The sequence below is a fragment of the Diabrotica virgifera genome, chromosome 2 (assembly GCF_917563875.1).
Source record: "Diabrotica virgifera virgifera chromosome 2, PGI_DIABVI_V3a".
Taxonomy (NCBI): Eukaryota; Metazoa; Arthropoda; class Insecta; order Coleoptera; family Chrysomelidae; genus Diabrotica; species Diabrotica virgifera.
The window spans coordinates 195,443,950-195,467,018 of record NC_065444.1 but is presented as its reverse complement, the minus strand read 5'-3'; the positions used below and the strand labels follow the sequence as shown (position 1 = coordinate 195,467,018).

Below are 23,069 nucleotides of genomic sequence, written 5' to 3'. Positions count from 1 at the left end.
TTTTTTCACCTCTGTCAAGGGGTTTGAACTTATTAAAATAAACATTATAGAAGTTCTCAGGGACTTTTAACCCTCGGAAATACTGTATTCTTTCATTCTGCGTTTAAATTTTTCAAAAATAGTTATTTGTTTTCTAAGGATTAGAAAAAAATAAATGCATTTAAAAATCATTCGACCGAAATCTTGCGCCTACGCCTTCAAAAAAGATTAAAGTATTATACATTTTTGTTATTAGTTTTTCAACAGCTTTTAAATGAGGTGTCACATGATGTACTTTCCCATTTAAAAAAGTCAAAGTTATGGCAGTCACCTGAAGAGGGATTGCGTAAAGTTCGAAACATTGATGGTATAATATACTAAGATTATTTTAAAAATCTACCTGTCCGAGCGATTTGCTTATGTGCTAAAAATAAATGAGTTAGTAGGGAGGGATAACACTTATTCCAGCGCACTGTATATTTGGTTGTGCAATTAAAAACAAAAAATAAAATGTGAATATCAATTTCTCCCAGGTTTGCAGCAATGTGATAGTAAAATCCATGCCATTAGTATAAAAATAAAATAGTACATTCTTAAATATATCTTATTTAAAGTAGTAAAAAGAATAATATAGTCATTAATATGGTAGAAAAACATATTATATAATCAGTGAGGAGCAGAATAGAGGTTATATTCGTAGGCAGAGAAATTGTTGAGATGCCATTGGAATATAACAAATCTGCCTATATTATGATTTGTGGATTTAACTAAATCCTTTGACTGCATCAGGCTAGAAGATTAGACTTATGTGTGTATTACTATTATGTGTGGTATTCGAGTGCGCGAAGCTATGTGCATAAAATTGGAAGCATTTGAGATGTCGCTATATGGGAAAACGTCCCGTGAACTGACCGAATCACAAATAAGGAGGTCCTCAAAGGAATTAAGAACCGAGAGGTACTACCACCATCAAATCTCGAATGTTACAATACAATGAACACATTATACGAAATAAATCCAGATATGCCCTTCTATACGCCATCTTGCAAGTGAAAATGTTTGCCTGGTTCAACACAGCATCTGTGCAGATTTTCAGCGCTGTTGCAGATAAGTTAAAGATTACCATGATGATCGCCAACATTCTTCACGGATAGGTACATCAAGAAGAATACATAATTCTTTATTTGTTGTATCTTTAATGTCTTTTTATAATATTGCTCTCTTCGCTCGTTATTGACATTTTATTTAAATTGAAAATTTAGTTTAATCTGAAACTCTTAATATAATACTTAAATATGTGTTTTTACAGGTTAAGAGAATAGCCAGTTCATTCAACCAAGAAGACTCCTCACCAACGAACAAAAACGAGAACTGGAAGAAAAGCCATTTCGACTGGTCAAACTCACCGACTGAATTGAAATCTACTACAATAACAATCCCAATTTCCAAAAACAACAATATAGTGGATTTGTCGTGGAACGATACGGATAGAGAACAGCTCAAGGACATCAAGCGCCATTCTATTGCTGTCGATGAATCCAAATATGTAACAAGAAATAACAATAACAATAGCTTTCGACGTATTAGTTTAGCGTTAAACGACCAGGTTAGGCCAGATGATGACGATAATAATATGCGGAAAACGAAAAAAGTTGAATTTTGCAAGACGGAAGTGCATTTCGCTGCCGAGTCTGGAAAAGTCAATATAGTAGCCACTGATGAAAAGCCACCGCCTACTCAGAATTTTAGGAGGCGACGTAGGAATTCGGGGTCTACTATGGAGGATTTTAACAAAAACGGATTGCCAGTAAGTTTTATAATACATATCCCTTTAACAGTAAATTCAAAATAACTGCTGAATCTGAATGTTTATACGCATTTATTTATATTCGTTAAAAAAGGAACTTTTTCAAAATAATGTTGATTTTATACACTCGATTGACAAAAATATTGCATATCTTGAAATTAAAGTGTGAAATAAAATTTTTTGTGCTGCCCCCTGTGTCATAGTAGACGGAGAGTCAGCGCTGAAAAATCTATTTGAATTTACTAAAGTTAGATTTTTCACAGTTGATTACTGTGCTTGTGTAGAGAAACATGCTGCGGTCGGTCAAGCGAAACGTAGAACAGGGGTTACTGAGAGGGTATCAAAGTTGCTTTCCTACGAAGGTAATTATTTCCATTTACTAAGGCTGAAAATCAGTACACACATCCTAACATCCTATAAATAATAGTCGATTGAGGAAATGAAGCATTTTGGCTCGCAATTTTTTCGTCCAGCATGGATTTACTTGAATTTTTTACAGAAGGTAGGGAATAGTCCAAGAATCATTTTCTATATCATGCCGCTATCATACGCTAAAACCTTGGGGGTGGTTGCCACCCCATCTCGGAGGTGGGAATTTTTTGTTACATTTGAACCATGTAATTCGATGGAAAAAGTGATTCTAAGAAAAAAATGTTGTTTACATTTTCTTCGTAAAACTAATATTTTTCGAGTTATTCGCGCTTGAAAATAACAGTTTTTCGACGAAAAAATCGACTTTTTTAGAAGGTTTTTTGAGAGTACCTCGAAAATATGCATTTAATCAAAAAAAACTGTAGATATCAAAATTGTATCTTTTAGTAACACAAACCAAATTCTTTTCCAATAATATCTTTGAGACCAATACGAACCGAGATACGGCATGTTAAAGGTTAGCTTTTTTTGTCAAATGCATAATTTAAAATATTCAAAGCCAAATAATGGGAAAAATTTGCATTTTTCGAGGAAAATTTAAAATAATCTTTTTTCAAGTATACAATTAGACCTTTAAAAAAAATAATAAAAAGTTTCTAGCATGAAAATTAAGCGACTTATAATCAAAAAAAATGTCGGTACCTGCTTTTCTCTATGAAAAACTCAGTGAAAACAACCCCCTAACTACCTTCCTTATTCAAAATTGGTCTTCACCTTTCTGTAGTTCCTTTTATATTTATATTATCAATACACTTAAGGAGTTTGACCTATTTTTCTCGTTATTTGGCTTTGAATATTTCAAATTGTGCATTTGACGAAAAAAGCTAACCTTTAACATGCCGTATCTCGGTTTGTATTGGTCTTAAAGATATTATAGGAAAAGAATTAGGTTTGTGTTACTAAAAGATACAATTTCGATATATACAGTTTTTTTATTAAATGCATATTTTTCGAGGTATTCTCAAAAAACCCTCTAAAAAAGTCGATTTTTTCGTCGAAAAACTGTTATTTTCAAGCGCGAATAACTCGAAAAATATTAGTTTTATGAAGAAAATGTAAAAAACATTTTTTTCTTGGAATCACTTTTTCCATCGAATTGCATGGTTAAAATGTAATAAAAAAATTCCCACCTCCGAGATGGGCTGGCAACCACCCCCAAGGTTTTAGCGTATGATAGCGGCATGATATAGAAAATAATTCTTGGACTATTCCCTACCTTCTGTGAAAATTTCAAGTAAATCCATGCTGGACGAAAAAATTGCGAGCCAAAATGCTTCATTTCCTCAATCGACTATTATTTATAGGATGTTAGGATGTGTGTACTGATTTTCAGCCTTAGTAAATGGAAATAATTACCTTCGTAGGAAAGCAACTTTAATACCCTCTCAGTAACCCCTGTTCTACGTTTAGCTTGACCGACCGCAGTATGTTTCTCTACACACTCACAGTAATCAACTGTGAAAAATCTAGGTTTAGTAAATTCAAATAGATTTTTCAGCGCTGCCTCTTGGTCTATAGGAATATGATTTCTTTTTCGAATGAAGACCTGCGTCATGGTGCATTAACACGAATTTGTTATCCAATTATATGGCTGGCAAATGGCAAAACATGATCTTCTAAAATGTTTTTAATGTACATATCAGCTGTCGTTCAATCAATCACCTCCACAAATTCGGTATCTCCTTTCCAAGAAATACCACTCCATAGCACTATGCCGTCATCACCAAAATTATCACTCTGTATGAGGTTACATCTGGCATAGCGTTCACCATATGGAAGCAAGATTTACAAAACTTCGTCTACAGAAGAGTTGGCTGGCGAACAGTATGTCAGTTGTATCCTCATACAGAGCGTTAGTTTTGCTGGTGGCGGCATAGTGCTGCGGAGCGGTATTGCTTTGAAAGTACATACCGAACACGTGGAGGTGATTAGACGAATGTTTGAAGATTACGTTTTGCCATTTGAAAGCCATATTGGTGTCAATGCACGTCTTCATGTCGCTAGCATAGTGAAGACTTCATCATCATCAGCCCATAGTCGTCCACTGCTGAACATAGGCCTCCTCGAAAAATTTCCATTCAGATCTATCCTGCGCTTTTGCAATCCAGTTGGTACAAATCCTCTTTATGTCGTCAATCCATCTTGTGGGTGATCTTCCCGGGTTTCGCCTATCCGCTCTCGGTCTTCACTCCAAGATTTTTTTGGTCCACCTATCATCTCTCATTCTCATTAATTTTGGCTATGTATTTTATTATGTCTCCTACACCACTTCTACGAATTTCTTCGTTTCTTACCCTATCTCTTGACGTTATGCCCAACAATGATCTTTCCATTCTACGTTGCGTCACTTGTAGTTTTCGTGCAGATGTACTAGTTAGGCGCCATATGTAAGAACAGGCAAGACACATTGATTAAAGGCTCTTCTTTTTAGGCTGATAGGTATATCACATTTAAAAATATCACGTAGTCTTCCATATGCTGCCCATCCCAGAGTTATTCTTCTTAGCAGCTCAGCAGTTTGATTGTCTCTGCTAATTTTTACCGTATGTCCAAGGTATATGTAGCTGTCAACAACTTCAATTTCGACGTCTTCTACCTTTAAAGAATGGCTCGTAACTAAATTCGTATCATTTTGGTCTTTTGGTAATTAATATTTAGACCTACTTTACGTGCTGCATCGCGGAGTTCATTCAACACATCATTGGCAGTTTTTAGATCATCTGAAATCAGAACAATATCATCTGCGAATCGTAGATGACTAAGCATCTCACCATCGATATTTATTTCTTTATTTTCCCATTCCAGTGATTTCAAAGCATGTTCAAGTACAGTAATGAACAACTTAGGCGACATAGTATCTCCCTGTCGAATAACTCTCCTGTTATAATAATATATCTTACTGGTAGGACCGTGCAGATTTATAGTTGTTGTAGCATTTCTGTATAATATATTTTCTATAATATTGGTGTACCTATGATCAATTCGACACTCTTCCAATGTCTTAAGTAAAGTGATATTTTCATCTCGTTTGGTCTTTGGGCAAAACCTGCTTGTGCCAGTGTAAGTGTATCAACTAATTGTTTGTTCAACTCATCGACATCGTTTGATATTATGGTGTGATGTGATGTGAAGACTTACCTTGATGATATTTATTTTAAAAATTATACTGGCCAGCATAAAGCCCAGATCCGATTTAAATCCGATTATAGCATTTATATGATACTTTTTAACATCACATTCGAAAAAGATATCCTATTTATATGATACAGGAGGGCTAAGGCTAACAGCACAAAAAATTGCATTCCACATGCATACGCAATATTTTTGTCCGTGAGTATATAATAGGGGAAATCTTGATATGTTTATATATTTAACAACGGCTTTCAAAAGAAAGACAAATTAGCAGTAATAGAAGCCCACAATGAACTTGACATCAAAGGGATTAAAAGAAAAATATATAAAATATCTAAGCAAAGAGTAAGTAAAGCAAAATCTGCATTAAAGTCAGATCAACGTGGAATGAAGTAAACACTTCTGTTGTATATAGGTATATGAATTTATTAAAATTTATCGACAAAGGAGTGGAAGTACAAACCGTTTTTGGTCAAACTGACCATCATCAGTGTAAACGTCCAGTGTACAAGTAATTGTAACTAGCCACTTCTATGTGACAATAGTGACAACTGTGACAATAGGTTCAATACCTATTGAAGTGGCTAGTTACAATTACTTGTACACTAGACGTTTACACTGATGATGGTCAGTTTGACCGAAAACATTTTGTACTTCTACTCCCTTGTGGATAAATTTTAAGAATTTTAATAAATTCATATACCTATATACAACAGAAGTGTTTACTTAATTCCACGTTGTTTTATCGAAGATATACAGCCAACTACAGGGTTTACCCTTTTTACAGTTTTAAAGTTAGATGTTTCCAAGATGAAAAAAATAAAATATTAGTGTAGAAAATAATTGAATAAGAAACAAAAGCAAAGGCTGCGAGAAACAAACAAAAATATATTAAATAATTAGGTCAATTAGAAAAGAAACTTACCACAGCAAACGAAAAAAAAAAGATATGGAGAGAGAAAGAAGCAGGGAAAATGATCAAAATCAAAAAATATTATGGGGGTTATGGAGAATTTTATGGAAAAGAAACTACAAGTATTAGTCGATGTAAATGGAGTAAAGAAATTAGTGGAAAATACTGCCCTAGTGGACCTTAATAGCGTGATATCCAAAATCGAAGTAATGAAAAAGAATAGTAAATTAAGAAACGAAAAGGACGAACAAATCTGTGTAAATTATGATATGTCAAAGGAAGAAAGAATTATTCAGAAAAAATTAGAAGTAAGACTATGGCAGAGATAATGTAAAAAATGTCAAAATAGGCTATCAGAAACTAATTAAAGATGGAGAAATATGGAAATGGAATAAAAGCCAACGATAATTAATAAAAATGAAAACCCGAAAAACTAGCAACACAACGAAAAGAGCCTAAAATAACGGAGGCGACTTGGCAAGTCACACGAGATGGACAAAATGTACAGAATATTAATGGAAACAAAGTAATAGACAAATATATTGACATTATTATAGACATGGAATGCAAGAGGAAATTACGAGGAAGCATCATCGAGGAACCGAAACAACTAGGACAAAACTCAAGGAAAATAAATTATTTTTTTTTTTATTTTTCAATGGCGAAAGAGAGTTAGGTAGATATTTAATCGATGACTTTTAAACCAATTTTAGAGGGAATATGCGTACCAAGAATAAGGGAAAAATACCAAAAAATTACATTTTTATAAACATATATGCACCGACTGAAGAGAAAAACAAAGAAATAAATTATGACTTCTATGTTGTTCTGAAGCTATTTCCTTGTGGCATTTTTATAATTAACTATTTATATGGGAAATAAGCCACAATTAAATTGAAAAAAATAAAAAATCCACAAGGAAAGAAAATGTTTTTCCTGTAGTTGGCTGTATACCATCAATCACAAAAATTGGAATAAATCCTTTGTAAAAGGTATAAAATTTTATTAAAATCCCTAAAGGGCTACATCAGAACAAAACGTTTTCGATTTTATTACAAAATCATCATCAGTGTAAGACAGTATGGATGCTAGCTGAGCCACCAAAGAAATATCGGGGTAATAACCCTTCAAATATAAAATGTATGCTTTATAGATGCATATTTACATAAAATGCCTTGTGATGGGCAAATGGAAACAGGAATAATGTGGGATACAAGAAATTGAATTGTTTACATTTCGATGATTTTACGGCAACGTAAACGAGTTTTCTTAACGGTTAAAGAAAAATATCGATCAGGAAGGGACAGAGGAAAGTCCGACTGATGAAAAAGGAATAAATAAAATAATAGATTTTTTACATACACTTTTTCTGTTTACAGGAGATAATTATTGGTATAAATTTTTTACGAGAGTAGTTTTGCTAACATAATACACATAGTTTCAAAAGTTATGCATCATCCCTCGTATTCACGATGTTTACGCTTTTATAAATCCGTAGCTTTATCACATATTATTTAATGGGCCTTTTTTATAAAAAATATACCATTTTTGGTTATTTATTTTATTTGGTTACCCATTTAATTGACCTGGATTGCCAAGGTGTAAACATTTAAAAAATTTATTCTGGTGAAATTTTTGGAAACGTGATTAAAAATGAATCGTACTTTAATTTCTGAGTTGGACCGTATACGAATTATCGACTTAGTTGAAGACGGCCATTCACAGCGGTTCGTGTAGGAAAGAGTGGGTGTTTCTCAGAGTGATGTCTCACGGATATGGAATAGATTCCTGGAGACAAACTTGATACGGAATAGAGATCGGTCTGGTAGACCCCGAGTTGCTAATGATCGACAGAATAGATATATCAGAATTTATATCTGTAGAAATTATTCTATGTCTGTACCAGCCCTCCAAAGAGAATTCAGGCATGCTACAGGAGTCAGAGTATCGTTGACTACAATAAGAAGTATTTTAGACTCAGGTTTGAGGAGTCGTCGACCAATAATAGTTCCTCAGCTACAACCTAGATATGTTTTGGACCGCCTCCAGTGGGCTCAAGAACACATACAGCTCCCCCAACAATTTTGGAATTTTGCGCTTTTTTCAGACGAGACCAGAATGTGTTTAAATAGTGATAACCGGCGAATTCGTGTGTGGCTAGTTGTGCAGCTCTTGTTGGCTCTCGCCACACATAAATTCGCCGGTTATCACTATTTAAACAGATTCTGGTCTCATCTGAAAAAAGCACAAAATTCCAAAACAGTTAGGGAAGCTGTATGTGTTCTTGAGCCCACTGGAGGCGGTCCAAAACATGTCTAGGTTGTAGCTGAGGAACTCTTATTAGTCGACGACTCCTCAAACCTGAGTCTAAAATTCTTCTTCTTATTGTAGCCAACGATACTCTGACTTCTGTAGTATGCCTGAATTCTCTTTGGAGGGCTGGTACAAACATAGAAGAATCTCTACAGATGGAAATTCTGATATATATATTCTGTCGATCATTGGTAACTCGGGGTCTACCAGACCGAGCACTATTCCGTATCGAGTTTGTCTCCAGGAACCTATTCCAGATCCGTGAGACATCACTATGAGAAATACCCACTCTTTTCGCCACGAACCGCTGTGAATGGCCTTCTTCAACTAAATCTTCATTTTTATCACGTTTTCAAAAATTTCACCAGAATAAATTTTTTAAATGTTTACACCTTGGCAAAACCAGGTCAATTAAATGGGTAAAAAAATAAAATAAAAAACCAAAAAATGATATATTTTTTATAAAAAAGGCCCATTAAATATGTGATAAAGATACGGATTTATAAAAGCGTAAACATCGTGAATACGAGGGGTGAAGCATAACTTTTGAAACTATGTGTAATAATATAATATACTTGGTTCATAATTTTATTGAAGAAAATATTAAATTTTTTTTCTCTGATTTTGGCCTTGGTTTAGAACTAGAACCTTTAGCCACGTAATTGTATAACTTATCACTAAGTCAGGGGAGTAATGTGTAGTGTGTGTGTTGAGTAAGTGTCTTGTTACTTTGCAAAGTCGACGTCATTTTCTTTGCAAAGAGACGCTAATTGTATCCGAACGTCTGCGGTCCCTCCGGTGAGTACCGATCCCACAAGGACAGAAACTATATTCATTTATTAATTTATAATAAATGAAAAATTCCTGACCCTGGTGAGATTCGAACCCACAACCTTTCGGATTTTTTCGATCCAAAGGCAGGCGCTCTTACCCAGAGGCGGCTTTACCTATTGTGCAGGGTGTGCGGTGCACACGGGCGCCGGGATGTTGGGGGCGCCGATCGCCAAAGAGCGGGTCCTTTACTTTGTTTCAACATAAAATATGCTTTAAAACGATTAATGAAAAATTACATTGGCACTTAAGCGCGATTTATAGATTGCCGCCCGCCCGGCTGTCCGTCCAACGAACGGACGGCGATCTTTTGATTCGTTTAAAGACATACCAACAATGGTTCCGAAATCTGTTGTGGAACCTATAAAGGTCGTATTGCTTGGGACTTTTCAAAGGCGTTTGTACAGGTGTCGCGGGATAACTTTGCGAAATAAGCTTTGACGGAATGGATTAAGTATTTTATTTAAGTTAACATGTAAATATAATAAAGAAAAGCGGCTTTTCATTTGATTAAAATTATTTACAAGGAAGATTTTCTTTTATTACTACCACAATTTACCGAAGATGCGAAGAACAAATTGCGCACAATCAGTTTGGATTTGTGAACGCTGTTGGTACAAGGGAGGTTTTATTTAGCGTGCGGTTGTTATTTAAGAAATGTAGAGACGTCGGCTGTGATGTTTTTGCATGCGTGATTGACTACAAGAAGGCTTTCGATAGATTCAGGCATGAACAAATGATGGAAGTGCTGAAGAGGACAAGGATTGACGGAAGAGACCTGAAAATAATAGCTAACCTGTATTGGAATCAATCAGCAGTGTTTCGAATAGATGGAGAATATACAGATCAGGTCAAAATCTTAAGGGGAGTGAGACAGGGATGCATAATTTCACCGCTGATGTTCAATCTGTACTCAAAGCACATTTTTGAAGAGGCTCTAAACTCTAAAAGATACTGATGAAGGCATCTCAATAAAAATGGAATCAAGCTGAGTAACCTGCGGTATGCAGATGATACAAGAGTGTTTTCCAATACCATAGACTGCAAAACTTAATGAACAAAATAACGGAAACAAGTAGAACATAATAATATGGATTAGATATAAAAACCAGCAAATCCAAGCTAATGATCATCAGCAAGCAAAACATAACTGGAGCAAATCTGTATGAACCAAATGAGAATTGAACGTGTCTCACAATACAACTACTTTAGAACTATAATCAATGAGTCATGGGACAATACTCAAGAGATTAGATGTCGCACCGGAAAGGAAACAAGTGCATTCTTGACTATGAGCTCTGTGTTCAAGAGCCATGACCTCACCCAAAAACAAAAATAAGGCTCCTTAAATGTTATGCGTACTCAGTGCGTCTATACGGAATAGAGACGTGGACATTGAAGACAGAAACTCTCTCGAAACTTCAGGCTTGCGAGCTATGGTTGTACAGAAGGATCCTGAAGATACCATGGACACAGACAAATTCACCAATGAAGAAGTAGTACGGAGGATGAACACAACCGCAGATTTAGTCAATATCGTGAAGGCCCGTAAGCTGCAGTACTTGGTACATATAATGAGAAATCGAGGCAGATACGAGATACTCCAATGCATTTTAAAAGGTAAAATTGAAGGAAAAAGGGCCCCAGGACGAAGAAGAATATCCTGGATTGCTAACCTGAGAGCATGGTATAGAAAGACCTCAACACAACTATTCCGTATAGCAACCAACAAAGTCATCATAGCCAGAATGATCACCAACGTTCGGAACGGACAGGCACCCTAAGAAGAAGACTACTACTATTATTGCGACTTTCAGCGGAGTCACAGCTCCTCAAAAATTATCCTTTTTAGCAATTTGTTGTTGGTGTTTTAAGTCATACTGAAAATACGTAGTATGTAGTTCATCATTTTAACAACCTCAACCAATTTTCAACCTTACGTCATAGATAAAAAAGTTCATTTTTAATTAAATATTAAATAAAATCAAGTAAAGATAAATATATATCCCAAATCTGATTTAATTAAATCAGATTTGGGATTTTAACAGATTTTGTTCTGACGCTGTGAATATTTATTGGCTCCCGACATCATTTAATATTGCACTATTTGCATCTGGATTTTTGTTTACATTATAAGAGTACCTAATACCCTATGTACAAGTACTAGGTAGGTACCTATTGAACTATTCCATTTTGACTGCGCGTCTACCAAAGGGCGCCAGGGCATCGACTGCACACGGGCGCTACATGGGCTAGAGCCGCCTCTGCTCTTACCACTGAGCCACGGAGGGGGTTATTATTAAATTTCTTTTAAGAAAATTTTCGATGTTTAAAAACTTAAAAAGATACTATACCAGTTGATCTTAGATAAAGTTACATTTTTTAATTGTAGTCTTATTTTTGTATTTAACTTCATTTTCTTCCATTTTTAGTTACTACATTTCGGAGATACGACATTCGAAAAACCACTTTTTTCGAACTCAGAAGACTCACCGACAGATTCTTTGTACGAAAACTTACAATCTCGAATCTCCACGAACTATGGACTAGTGACAGTTAACTCGAATAACGCCATAACCACCGACATATCCGAAGAAGACAAAAAAGAATTAACCGAGAGCGAAATAAAAGGGATATTGAAAAATAAACCCAACAAACCGAAGCCGTATCATCTTGGAGAGACAGTTCCGTTTGGAGAGAATATGTCTGACGAGGACAGCAAATGGGGAGTTAGATTAAGGCACATAGAAAAACCCGAAGTTCCTATTTGGAAATCAACTGTGACTGTGCATAATTATAATTTTGTTAATCAAGTAAGTTTTAGTTGTTTTGAATTCATCATCATCATCATAAATCAGCTTATGGCGTTAACTCCTGGATATAAGCCTCCCTCAGTTCTTTTTAGGGTTCTCTACACTGGGTCTCTTGTAGCCAGTTTCCTGTTCCTCTTTTCACGTTGTTGGTGGTCATCATCGGCATATTTTATAGTTTTTGGGCGTCCTTTGCATGATTCGTCTTGTCCACCGTCCATTTGTTATTCCAGCTAAATGACCTGCCCAGTTCCAGTTAAGCGTCGTCGTCAAGTTTGTACGGACAAAAGAAATGGTTATAAACCTTTCGCTTGAGAAATTATCGTTTCTTTTCGCTTGGTAACACTTTTAGCGTTACCAGGTGTTCCGATTTGCGCGGGACGTCCTGATTTTCAGGGGTTTGGGGACGCGTACCGATTTGTACCTGATCGGGAGACGATTGTCCCGATTTTCCCGATAAATGTCCCGATTTTCACCCACGAAAACCAATTTCAGGAAAACTTACAGTGAATTTTATAACTATGTTATAAAAGCAAGGCACTCCAAAAAGCGGCAAAATCGAATGAAAAATATAATTTTAATAAAAAATAAATAATTTACTTATTCTACGATTTTTTTTGTAATTTCGTCTGATTATTATTATTATGTAGGATTAAAAATACAGATTATAGAAACACCTTGTAGTCCAGTAAATGAACTGTAAATACGGCGATACCGTATAATTTTCAGGATAAACTCCGAATTGCATAAAAATTTGGACGGCTTGTGTCGTTGGTTGCTTTTACTCGGGAGGTGACAGTCACCCCTTCTTGTGGATGAAAAACCGCGCGTTTAAAATAAGTCCAAAGATGGATAAATTGACTAATTCTAAGCAATTTTAGTTCTATAGAATTTTAACTTAGTTAATACTTTTCAAGTTATTTACGATTGAAAATATTTATTTTTCGACAAAAAATCACGTTTTCAGGCGATTTTCACAAATAACTCAAAAAGTAAGTATTTGATCGAAAAAAATATTCTTAGCAAAAATATGGGACCATGAGTGCACATCCGACGTCGTTTGATGTTCACGAATATAAAAAATTACCCTATTTTAGAATTAACAAGAATTAGTATGTATATTACTTTTATAGCATACTTCATTTCGTTTTTATCACTCACAGCCTTAATAATTTGCTAGCAGTTACAGAATAGCAAACAATAAAACATTGTTCTATATATTTAAACAAACGCTTCTATACAGAACAACGTCTGGAAGCAATAAATATTAAAAAAATAATATAAAAAAAATGAAAAAAAAAATGTGAACTCGTAAAGTCTATAGACCCAACAAATGCAAAGTTGTAGCTCATGAAAAATACGTTCTTATTCGTCAAATTCCAAATCAAATATTTCAACGTGAAATTACCAAGAAATGAAGCACTTTTCGGGAAAAACTAATTAAAATTTTTTAATTAATAAAGCTTTATTTTTATGTTTTAAAAAGTTTCTAGCATCAAAACTAAGAGGGTTATGCTCAAAATCAAGTTGACTCCTTTTTTTTGGTAATAAAATCGTGAAAATCTCCCCTTACTTAGCACCCCAAATGAAATTAATCGTTACCGCTTTACAAACAATTTACTTTACTTATGTATTTTTACATGATTAAAAGGACCTAAACGAGTCACTAATCACGAGTGTATGCAAAATATGAACAGTCATATTTGAACCAATTTTTGTCTAACAGAAAAACAAAATGAATCCATCATATTTATAAAAGCAAAACCTACCTACTTTTTACTCCTTGAGATTTTTAGTGTCCCTAATACTCCTTACAGATCGTATAAACAATACACATATAAAGTAAATGGTAAAGCGGTAACGATTAATTTTATTTACGGTGCTAAATACGGGGAGATTTTCACAATTTTTTTACCAAAAAAAGGAGCCAACTTTATTTTGAGCGTAACTCGCTTAGTTTAATGCTAGAGACTTTTATATAAAACAAAATTAAAGATTTTTTTAAACACTTTAAAAAGTTTTAAAAAAATTTTGCTCGAAAGTTGCTTAATTTTTTTGTTATTTTAAGTTGAAAAATTCGATTTGTAATTTGACGAATAAGAACGTATATTTGATAAGCTACAACTTTGCTTTTACTGGTTTTATAGACTTTCTGAAGATACAGTTTTTTTTGCTTTTTTTAAAGCTACAATTTTCCTAAGAATATTTTTTTTGATAAAATTACTCGAAAAGTATTGACTTAGTTTAAAAATTATATAGAACAAAAGTTTTTTAGAGTTAGTCAGTTGATCCATTTTGGGACTTACTTTAAACGCTCGTTTTTTTACCCCCGAGAAGGGGTAACTGTAACTGTCACCCCCCAAGTAAAAGCAACCAACGGTACAAGTTCAACTTTGAAGTAGACAGTAAGTAGAACCTAAAACCAGATTTTCATGCAATTCGGAGTTGACTCTAAAAATTATACTCCAAAACGGTCATTTACTGGGCTATTGTTGTTTATTTGTCCCGATCTACAACCCTAAATACCGATTTGTTTTTGCTTATGTACCGATTAAAAACAAATCGGACCTGACAACACTATTTGAGACACATGTGAATTGCACTTTTGAGAATATAGCTTAGTTTGTCAAATGTTGCTTATGTCAGACCTATTCGCTTCATGTATTTCATGTGTTTGATTGTCTACTTATTTTGATCTCGCGCCCAAGATATTTGTAAGTGTGTTTGTTGTATACGCTGTGAGCTCATACGTAGAGGGGATATTTACAAATTCGCGAGCGCCAGTAGTGGCAAGTATGTAAACGTTTACCGGAAATTTGACATAAATGTCAAAGTGATTAATTTAAAATTAAAATTAAAAACATTAATTATAAAAAAATATTAGTTGGTCAAAGCTGTGGTATATATTTTTAGCTTAAATATACTTACGTTTTAAATACCGAATTTAAGTTTTTTTAATGTTCCGTAATATTTAATTATAAATTAATATATTAGTCTTACCGCCATCTACACGATAATTGTGAAAGTATCTGAAGTAAGAAATTCATATTTTATCAATAGAACGTCAAAATGATTAGTAAAATTTAAAAAAAAAATCGATTACAATTTAATTACTTTTTTGCGTTGTAAATGTTAAGTGATAACAATTAAATAATAAATTTAAAAATTACCGGTGAAAGTTGAATTAGTAATCCGCTAGAAGCGCCACCAGCGAAGCTCAGAGCGTATAGTATTATTGTAAATAGTTATATTTTCGCTCGTTACGAGATGTGTCGTAAGTTTAGTTTTCTCAAAGTTTATTTTTAATCCTGCTCTCTCAGACAGAGTTTTAAGCGAATGTATCATAGAAAATGTACCTTGTTAGTTGTCTGCGATTAATACAACGTCATCTGCAAACCACAAATGATTTAATCTTTCTCCATCTATATTGATGCCCATATCTTACTATTGGATGTTCTTAAATATTGACTCTAGAGCTTCCGTGAACAATTTTAAGTGAAAAATTGTCTCCTTGTTTTACTCCTCGGCCTAAGCTGCTTTTTTCTGTGTCTTCATGTAGTAGTATACTTAATATAGCGTTTTCGTATTATGTTTTTAATTAGTGGCATATACCTACCAGTAATCTATTCGACTTTGCTTTAGTGCTTCCAGTACTCTTTCAAACTCTACACTCTACAGAATTAAAAACCGTCTCCCAACCGACAAATACAAGGTCCAGTGGTTGTTGTACTCGACGCATTTTTTAATTAATATCTTTATGATATGCATAATGGTCATTTGCGCCTTCTCCTCCTTCTCCTGCCATGAAGCTCTCTTTGAGCTGATAGAATTGAGTTTAATTGCTAGTCTCTTCCTTAAGATTTTCATAAAGACTTTGTACATTCCTGCATATCTTAAATTTTGAGATTAATCAAAAGTTGCTTCTTACGAGAAATTTTGAAAAATGTATATTCGCTAATTTTGTACTTTAGTGTATATTAGTTCAAATCTTATTCAAATCTATCTATCTATAAGCGAGGTTCCTACAGCCTCTGCCGCTTCTCGCATTTCTACCGCCATCTTTTTCTGTCCATCCATTCGTCTTCTTTGATAGCTCAATCTCTCATGATGTGCCGAACATTTTCTTCCCAGGCAACTGAAGGTCTTCCCCTTCTTCTTCTTTGTTGTGGTATGTAATTTAAAGCTTTTTTGGCCATCTATCTTTATTGATTCGTTTCACGTGACCATACCACACTAGTTGTCTCGTTTCAATTCTATCTCTACTGGAATATACAGTATTTGTCTTCCCTCTAATATTTTCATTCCTGATCTTTTTGGATATACCACACGCTCTCCTTAGATAATCCATTTCTACTACTTCTATCCTTTTTCGTGATCTGCCAAACTTCTGCCCCATAAGTCATAATAGGCTCTACCAAGGCATGATCGATTATCAATTTCGTTTTTTGTCTTATATCTTTTGACCATAGTAGAGAGCTTAGAATTTTTACCGCTTTTTTGCCCTGCTGCGTTCTGTTTTCGATGTCTCTTTTGGTAGTGCCTTCTTTAGATATTATATATCCGAGATATTTATATTCTTTACATGTTTTTTTGGTTCTAATTTCTAAATCTGGATCTTCTTCATAATCCCCTATTTTAAGATACCCTGTCTTTGACATATTCATATTGAGGCCCCATTTTTCATTTTCTTTCTTTAGTTTTCTACACATGTAGTCCACGTCTGCCTCATCATTCGCTACGACTACCTGATCATCTGCGAAAAACAAAGTTGTTAGACATTTACCACCCCTATGTATATTCCCATGCCAGATACTTGTTTCCTCCATTGCTCTAGCGATGATTATATTTTAAATAAAGTCGAAGGCAGACAACATCCTTGTTTAAGCCCCTTTGTTATTGGAAATGATTCAAATATAAAGTTTCCTTCTTTAACGATACTTCTTGCACTTTTGTATATATTTGCGATAGCATCCACATACTCCCTACTAAGACCTACTTGTCAGTTTGAAACAGTTTTTCAAAGGTACCGTATCGTATGCCTTCCCTAAATCAACAAACAATAGGTGGGTAGATAGATTCCTTTCCTTCCGTTTTTCTATGGCCTTCTTATCTTATTCAAATAAATTGTAAAATATTTTTAGTTGTAATAATTAAAAAATAGTATACTGTACAACAAGATATAAAAAAGACATATTTCTCACGAGCGCAGAAGTTTGTTGGCACGAGCAGAGGCACGAGGCGAGTGACGCAAATCAAGTGAGAGAGAAATATGTCATTTTCTCTCGTGTTGTACACTGTACTTTTTCTATGGATGCGTTTTTGTCAAGAGTTCAAACTTCAAAATTAAATAATTTAGGTGCTTTTAGGTAAATTATATACCTAAATTGAAATAAAATACATATATACACATGGGTATTTAATATTCTTAATATTTATATACTTTATTTATTTCAAATTATAATTCACAGTTAAACAGTCTTAAAAGGTAATTTTTGATAAGTTTTGACAAGTTGTTTGACATTTTGTTTGACAAAAATAATTCTGTTTGTATTGTGCATGTTACCATGGAAATGGCGGTCATATGTATGTAAACCGGCGGTGAACCCGTGAGAAAAAATATTTCTCACTGCAATGGCCGACTTTTCTCACTGCCTGAGAAATTGTTCGTTTTAAATGTATGTATGTAGTGAAAGAAGTTGTAAATTGTATAGCATGCATAGAAAAATATATTATATAAAATATATATCGGCTAATGTGAATATCAATTATTTATTATAAAAAATTGTTTCAAGGAAAAAGAAAACGAACCTGAATTCCAAAAACTTCTGAAAAACCTGCGACCGACTCGACAAACTGATTACACGAGTGACAGTGAGATGAAATATTTCGACGGGCACAATATTACTAACATCAATAACAGTATTAACGGTAGAGCACCTTCTTGGCCCAGTCCTGAAAAACTCGAACCTTCGAAAGAGGTGAAAGGGATGGAAATTAAGGGGTATTCTACCAAGATTTGTTTAAGGGAGGGAGAAGCGATGGTGGTCGAGAGCGACGGATACGAAAGAGAAAAGCCATCCATTAGGCCTCGCATAGAGAATTTGAGGAAAGGTAAGTTTGGATTAGTATGTTATTTTGAATGTTAGTGCATGCTTAGGAAATGAAATACTAATTTTATCTAATTTTTGTATTATGTAGATAGCCACTTATTAGACGTAAGCACTCGTATCAAAATCAAAAGTATATATTTCATATAGTCCAGAAAGCCACTGCGCATAGTGCGCATCCGCTAGGAAAAATATTCTAATTCGGATTTTTTGCACAATCTTACTCAAAAAGGACCCCTTTTAACAAATTTGCATGTTGCCAGGACCAAAAGTTGGTCAACAATTTTTTAAACTTTTTTTTTTTTTTTGTTTTTCCCCTAAAATTATTTTTTTTTGCATGGAACAAAATTTTTTTAGGTTTTTTGGATCATTCCAAACAGAAAAGGTCTTTAATGACTTTTCTCTAAAGTTGATAGTTTTTGACATATAAGCGATTAAAAATTGAAAAATTGCCAAATCGGCCATTTTTAACAAACTAAAAATTTGAATGTAGCCAAGGTAAGTAGATATTCTTTAAACATCGATTGATGAAATGCCGAAGAGTTTTTTGCAATACAATATTCAAAACTCCTCTGTTTTTTAATTGCTAATCAGGCGTGCGCGACACTATTTTCCACCGTTGCATGTGTATACAGTATGGTGCAAATGAAAGAAATAAATTGGTTATTTCGTAAACCGGCGACTATAAGGAAAAATCCCGAAACAGGTCGATTTTTATTTTTAAGTTATGATATTGTGGCATATATGGTATACTAGTGACGTCATCCATCTGGGCGTGATGACGTAATCGATGATTTTTTTTAAATGAGAATAGGGGTCGTGTGCTAGCTCATTTGAAAGGTTCTTCAATTCTCTATTCAGCAATATAAACATTTACATAATTATTTATACAGGGTGTCCAATAATTTAATTTTTTTTTCAATTTGTCAAATAATTTAATTTAATAAAAATTTTTTGGACACCCTGTATAAGTAATTATGTAAATGTTTATATTACTGAATAGAGAATTGAAAAACCTTTCAAATGAGCTGTCACATGACCCCTATTCTCATTTAAAAAAATCATCTATTACGTCATCACGCCCAGATGGATGACGTCACTAGTATACCATATATGCCGCAATATCATAATTTAAAAATAAATATCGACCTATTTCGGGATTTTTCCTTAGAGTCGCCGGTTTACGAAATAACTAATTTATTTCTTTCATTTGTACCATACTGTATACACATGCAACGGTGGAAAATAGTGTCGCGCACGCCTGATTAGCAATTAAAAAACAAAGGAATTTTGAATATTGTATTGCAAAAAACTCTTCGGCATTTCATCATCGATGTTTAAAGAATATCTACTTACCTTGGCAACATTCAAATTTTCAGTTTTTCACATAGTTTTTGAGGGTTAAAAATGGCCGATTTGGCAATTTTTCAATTTTTAATCGCTTATATGTCAAAAACTATCAACTTTAGAGAAAAGTTACTAAAGACCTTTTCTGTTTGGAATGATCCAAAAAACCTAAAAAAAATTGTTGCATGCAAAAAAAATAATTTTAGGATAAAAACAAAAAAAAAAACGTTTAAAAAATTTTTGACAAACTTTTGGTCCTGGCAACGTGCAAATTTGTTAAAAGGGGTCCCTTTTGAGTAAGATTGTGCAAAAAATCCGAATTAGAATATTTTTCCTAGTGGATGCGCAGTGGCTTTCTGGACTAATAGTAGTTTTGTATTTCATAATACACTTGACAAAAAATTATCATCATTATCTTTGTGTCGACAATACTTTATGGATTCAGGTCTGCTCTAAGATTTGACATCTTCTGATTTCCAAGATCCCTAGTTCGGTCCTAACTCCAGCTAACCACCTCATTCGCGCTCAGTCTCTGCTTCTTCTTTCTACATGTGTTTCTGTGGTTATCTTTTTAGCAGTTATGTTGTCTGGCATTTGTATTATGTGTTCATTTCATCTAAGTCTCTGTGTTTTAATGTTATGACGTCTGGTTTATTAAAGAGTTGGTATAATTCGAAGTTATATCTTTTGCGCCACTGATGGAAGATGAACTTATGTAAAGCTTCTGTATTTTGAAAGATTTCTGTTCCGTTCCTCCAGACTCGGATATTATATCTTAAACCAGTGTCTATTAGTCAAATCTAAGATAGATAAGTCGTGTATATCTTTGAAAAGCCCACTCCTCAACACAAATAATTGCATATGCAACTTATGCATTAGTTCTCATGGGAAGAGACAAGAGACAAGGAAAGATTAAAAGAAGAAGTAACAATCCTGGCAAAAAAAGCACGGAAAAGAGGTCTAGAAATTAACGAAGGAAAAACAAAATATCTACTCTGCTCTAGAAGAGAAGATAACAGGACCAGAGAAATCAAAATAGAAAACTACACTTTCGAAAGAGTCCAACAATTTAAATATTTGGGAGTAATAGTGAATGGTCAAAACAAGAGAAGTAAAGAAGTAACGGAACGAATACTAGCAGGCAACAAAACATACTGGAGATATCATAGGCTTCTGAAGGACAAGAACTTATCCAAAAATACAAAACTGAAAAGATACAGAGTTGCAATCAGACCAGTAGTTACGTACGCAGCTGAGACAATGTGCCTCACGGAAAAAGATGAAGAAAAATTGAGAATATTCGAAAGGAAAATCCTCAGACGGATTATGGGCCCGATAAGAATGGACAACGGAGAATTGAGAAGAAAAATGAAGCATGAACTAAGAGACATAATAAAGGGAGAAGATACAGTTAGATTTATTAAAGCACAGAGACTGAGATGGCTGGGACACATAGAGAGAAGGAAGAACGACCTACTGATTAAGAAGATCACCAGATGGAAACCAGAAACTGGAAGACCAAGGGGAAGACCCAGAGAGAGATGGAAGGACCAGGTCATGAGAGACATCAAAATTCTGGAAGTGAGAAACTGGACGGAACTAGGCACATATCGAAATGAGTGGAAGAAAATTGTAACGAAAGCCAAGTCAGACAACAAACTTAAGAGCGGCAATCATTCCACCCGGAATGAAAAGCCCTGATGATGATGATCTTTGAAAAATACTAAGTTTCTGCTGGTGTTTTTAGATCAAAAGATATATTATAGTACATTGTTTCAAGCTTTATAGCACTCATTTTACAGTATCTCACTGATTATTAATGAGTTAAAGACAGTTACGAACGTTGCCGAATCAATGTATTTGTACTTTCCAGTGTTGCAAACGAAACTTCAGGAGGTCATAATTCCAGACCACAATTAAAAGTTTTAGTCATAAGATGACTGCACACGTTTGACATTCAAATATGTCTTAAACCGAATACTGGTGTAGCCAAATATTAATATTGTAAATAACTGTGTAAAAATAAATAGTTATAAAATTTTATTTTGTAAAATATTCTTTTGGTTTTAATTAGTTTTTGCTGTAAGGTATTAGTAGTTTAAACGTTGAGGGCATAAAAAATAACAAATGTAAGAAGTAATTTTGTAAAGAATTTTTTTTAATAAGCTCCTTTATTGGACTAAAAAGAGGACAGACACCAAGTCTTTTCTATTGTTGTTCTGAAGCTATTTTCTTGTGGCATTTTTATAATCAATTACTTTTAATGGGAAATAAGCCATAATTTTACCAAAAAAATGATTTTATTAACGTTTATCTATTTAAGTCTTTTGTAAATAGATGTTTATCTATTTCGATAACTATTTATTTTAGGGAAGAATTTGAGTTATAAACTAAAATTAAAATAAATTTCCTATAGAATAAACATCTACCAGAACTATACCTGCGCAAGACGAAATCTGTATGTTTTAGTCGAGGAAATGAAGCATTTTGGCTCGCAATTTTTTCGTCCAGCATGGATTTATTTAAAATTTTCACAGAAGGTAGGGAATGGTCCAAGGATCATTTTCTATATCATACCGCTGTACGCTAAAATCTTGGGAGTGGTTGCCACCCCATCTCGTGGGTGGGAATTTTTTATTAAATTTTAACCATGTAAATCGATGTAAAAAGTAATTCTAAGAAAAAAATGTTTTTTACATTTTCTTCGTAAAACTAATATTTTTCGAGTTATTCGTGATTGAACGTCACAGTTTTTCGACGGAAAAATCAACTTCTTTAGAGGGTTTTTTGAGAATACCTCAAAAAATATGCATTTAATCAAAAAAACTGTAGATATTAAAATTGTATCTATTAGTAAAAAAAATCAAATTCTTCTTCTATAATATCTTTAAGACCAATACAAACCAAGATACGGTATGTTAAAGGTTAGCTTTTTTCGTCAAATGCATAATATTTAATGTTCAAAGCCAAATAACGGGAAGACTTTGCATTTTTAAGGAAAATTTAAATAATGTTTTTTAAGTATATAATTAGATCTTTTAAAAAATAATAATAAAAAGTTTCTAGCATGAAAATTTAGCGACTTATGATCAAAAAAATATCGGCACCTGCTTTTCTCTACGAAAAAAATCAGTGAAAACAACCCCCTAACTACCCTCCTAATTAAAAATGGGTCTTCACCTTTCTGTAATTCCTTGTATATTTGTATTACCTATCCACCCAAGAAGTTTTACCTATTTACAAGGCCTAATTTTAGAAAAATTGGAGTTTAAAGGAGAATTGATTTTTTGCAATTTCCTATTTTTTACCTTTTATTTCAAAATATCTCCGAAAATACTGCAGTTACGAAAAAAATAATACACAGCTAAATTGTAGCTTTTTTAATAACTAAAATTTTT

At 33.8% G+C, this 23,069-nt stretch overlaps 1 protein-coding gene across 5 annotated transcripts in view; it reads left to right on the top strand.

Moving 5' to 3' along the window:
- LOC114337513 (uncharacterized) overlaps nt 1–23,069 on the top strand; it is a 772,834-nt gene that overhangs the window by 695,739 nt on the left and 54,026 nt on the right. For all 5 annotated transcript variants that reach the window (XM_050642993.1, XM_050642994.1, XM_050642995.1 and 2 more), the window contains exons 6-8: nt 1,289–1,786; nt 11,840–12,220; nt 18,010–18,328. In XM_050642993.1, the coding sequence (XP_050498950.1) occupies nt 1,289–1,786; nt 11,840–12,220; nt 18,010–18,328 (1,198 nt within the window). The remainder of the gene's footprint in view (nt 1–1,288; nt 1,787–11,839; nt 12,221–18,009; nt 18,329–23,069) is intronic.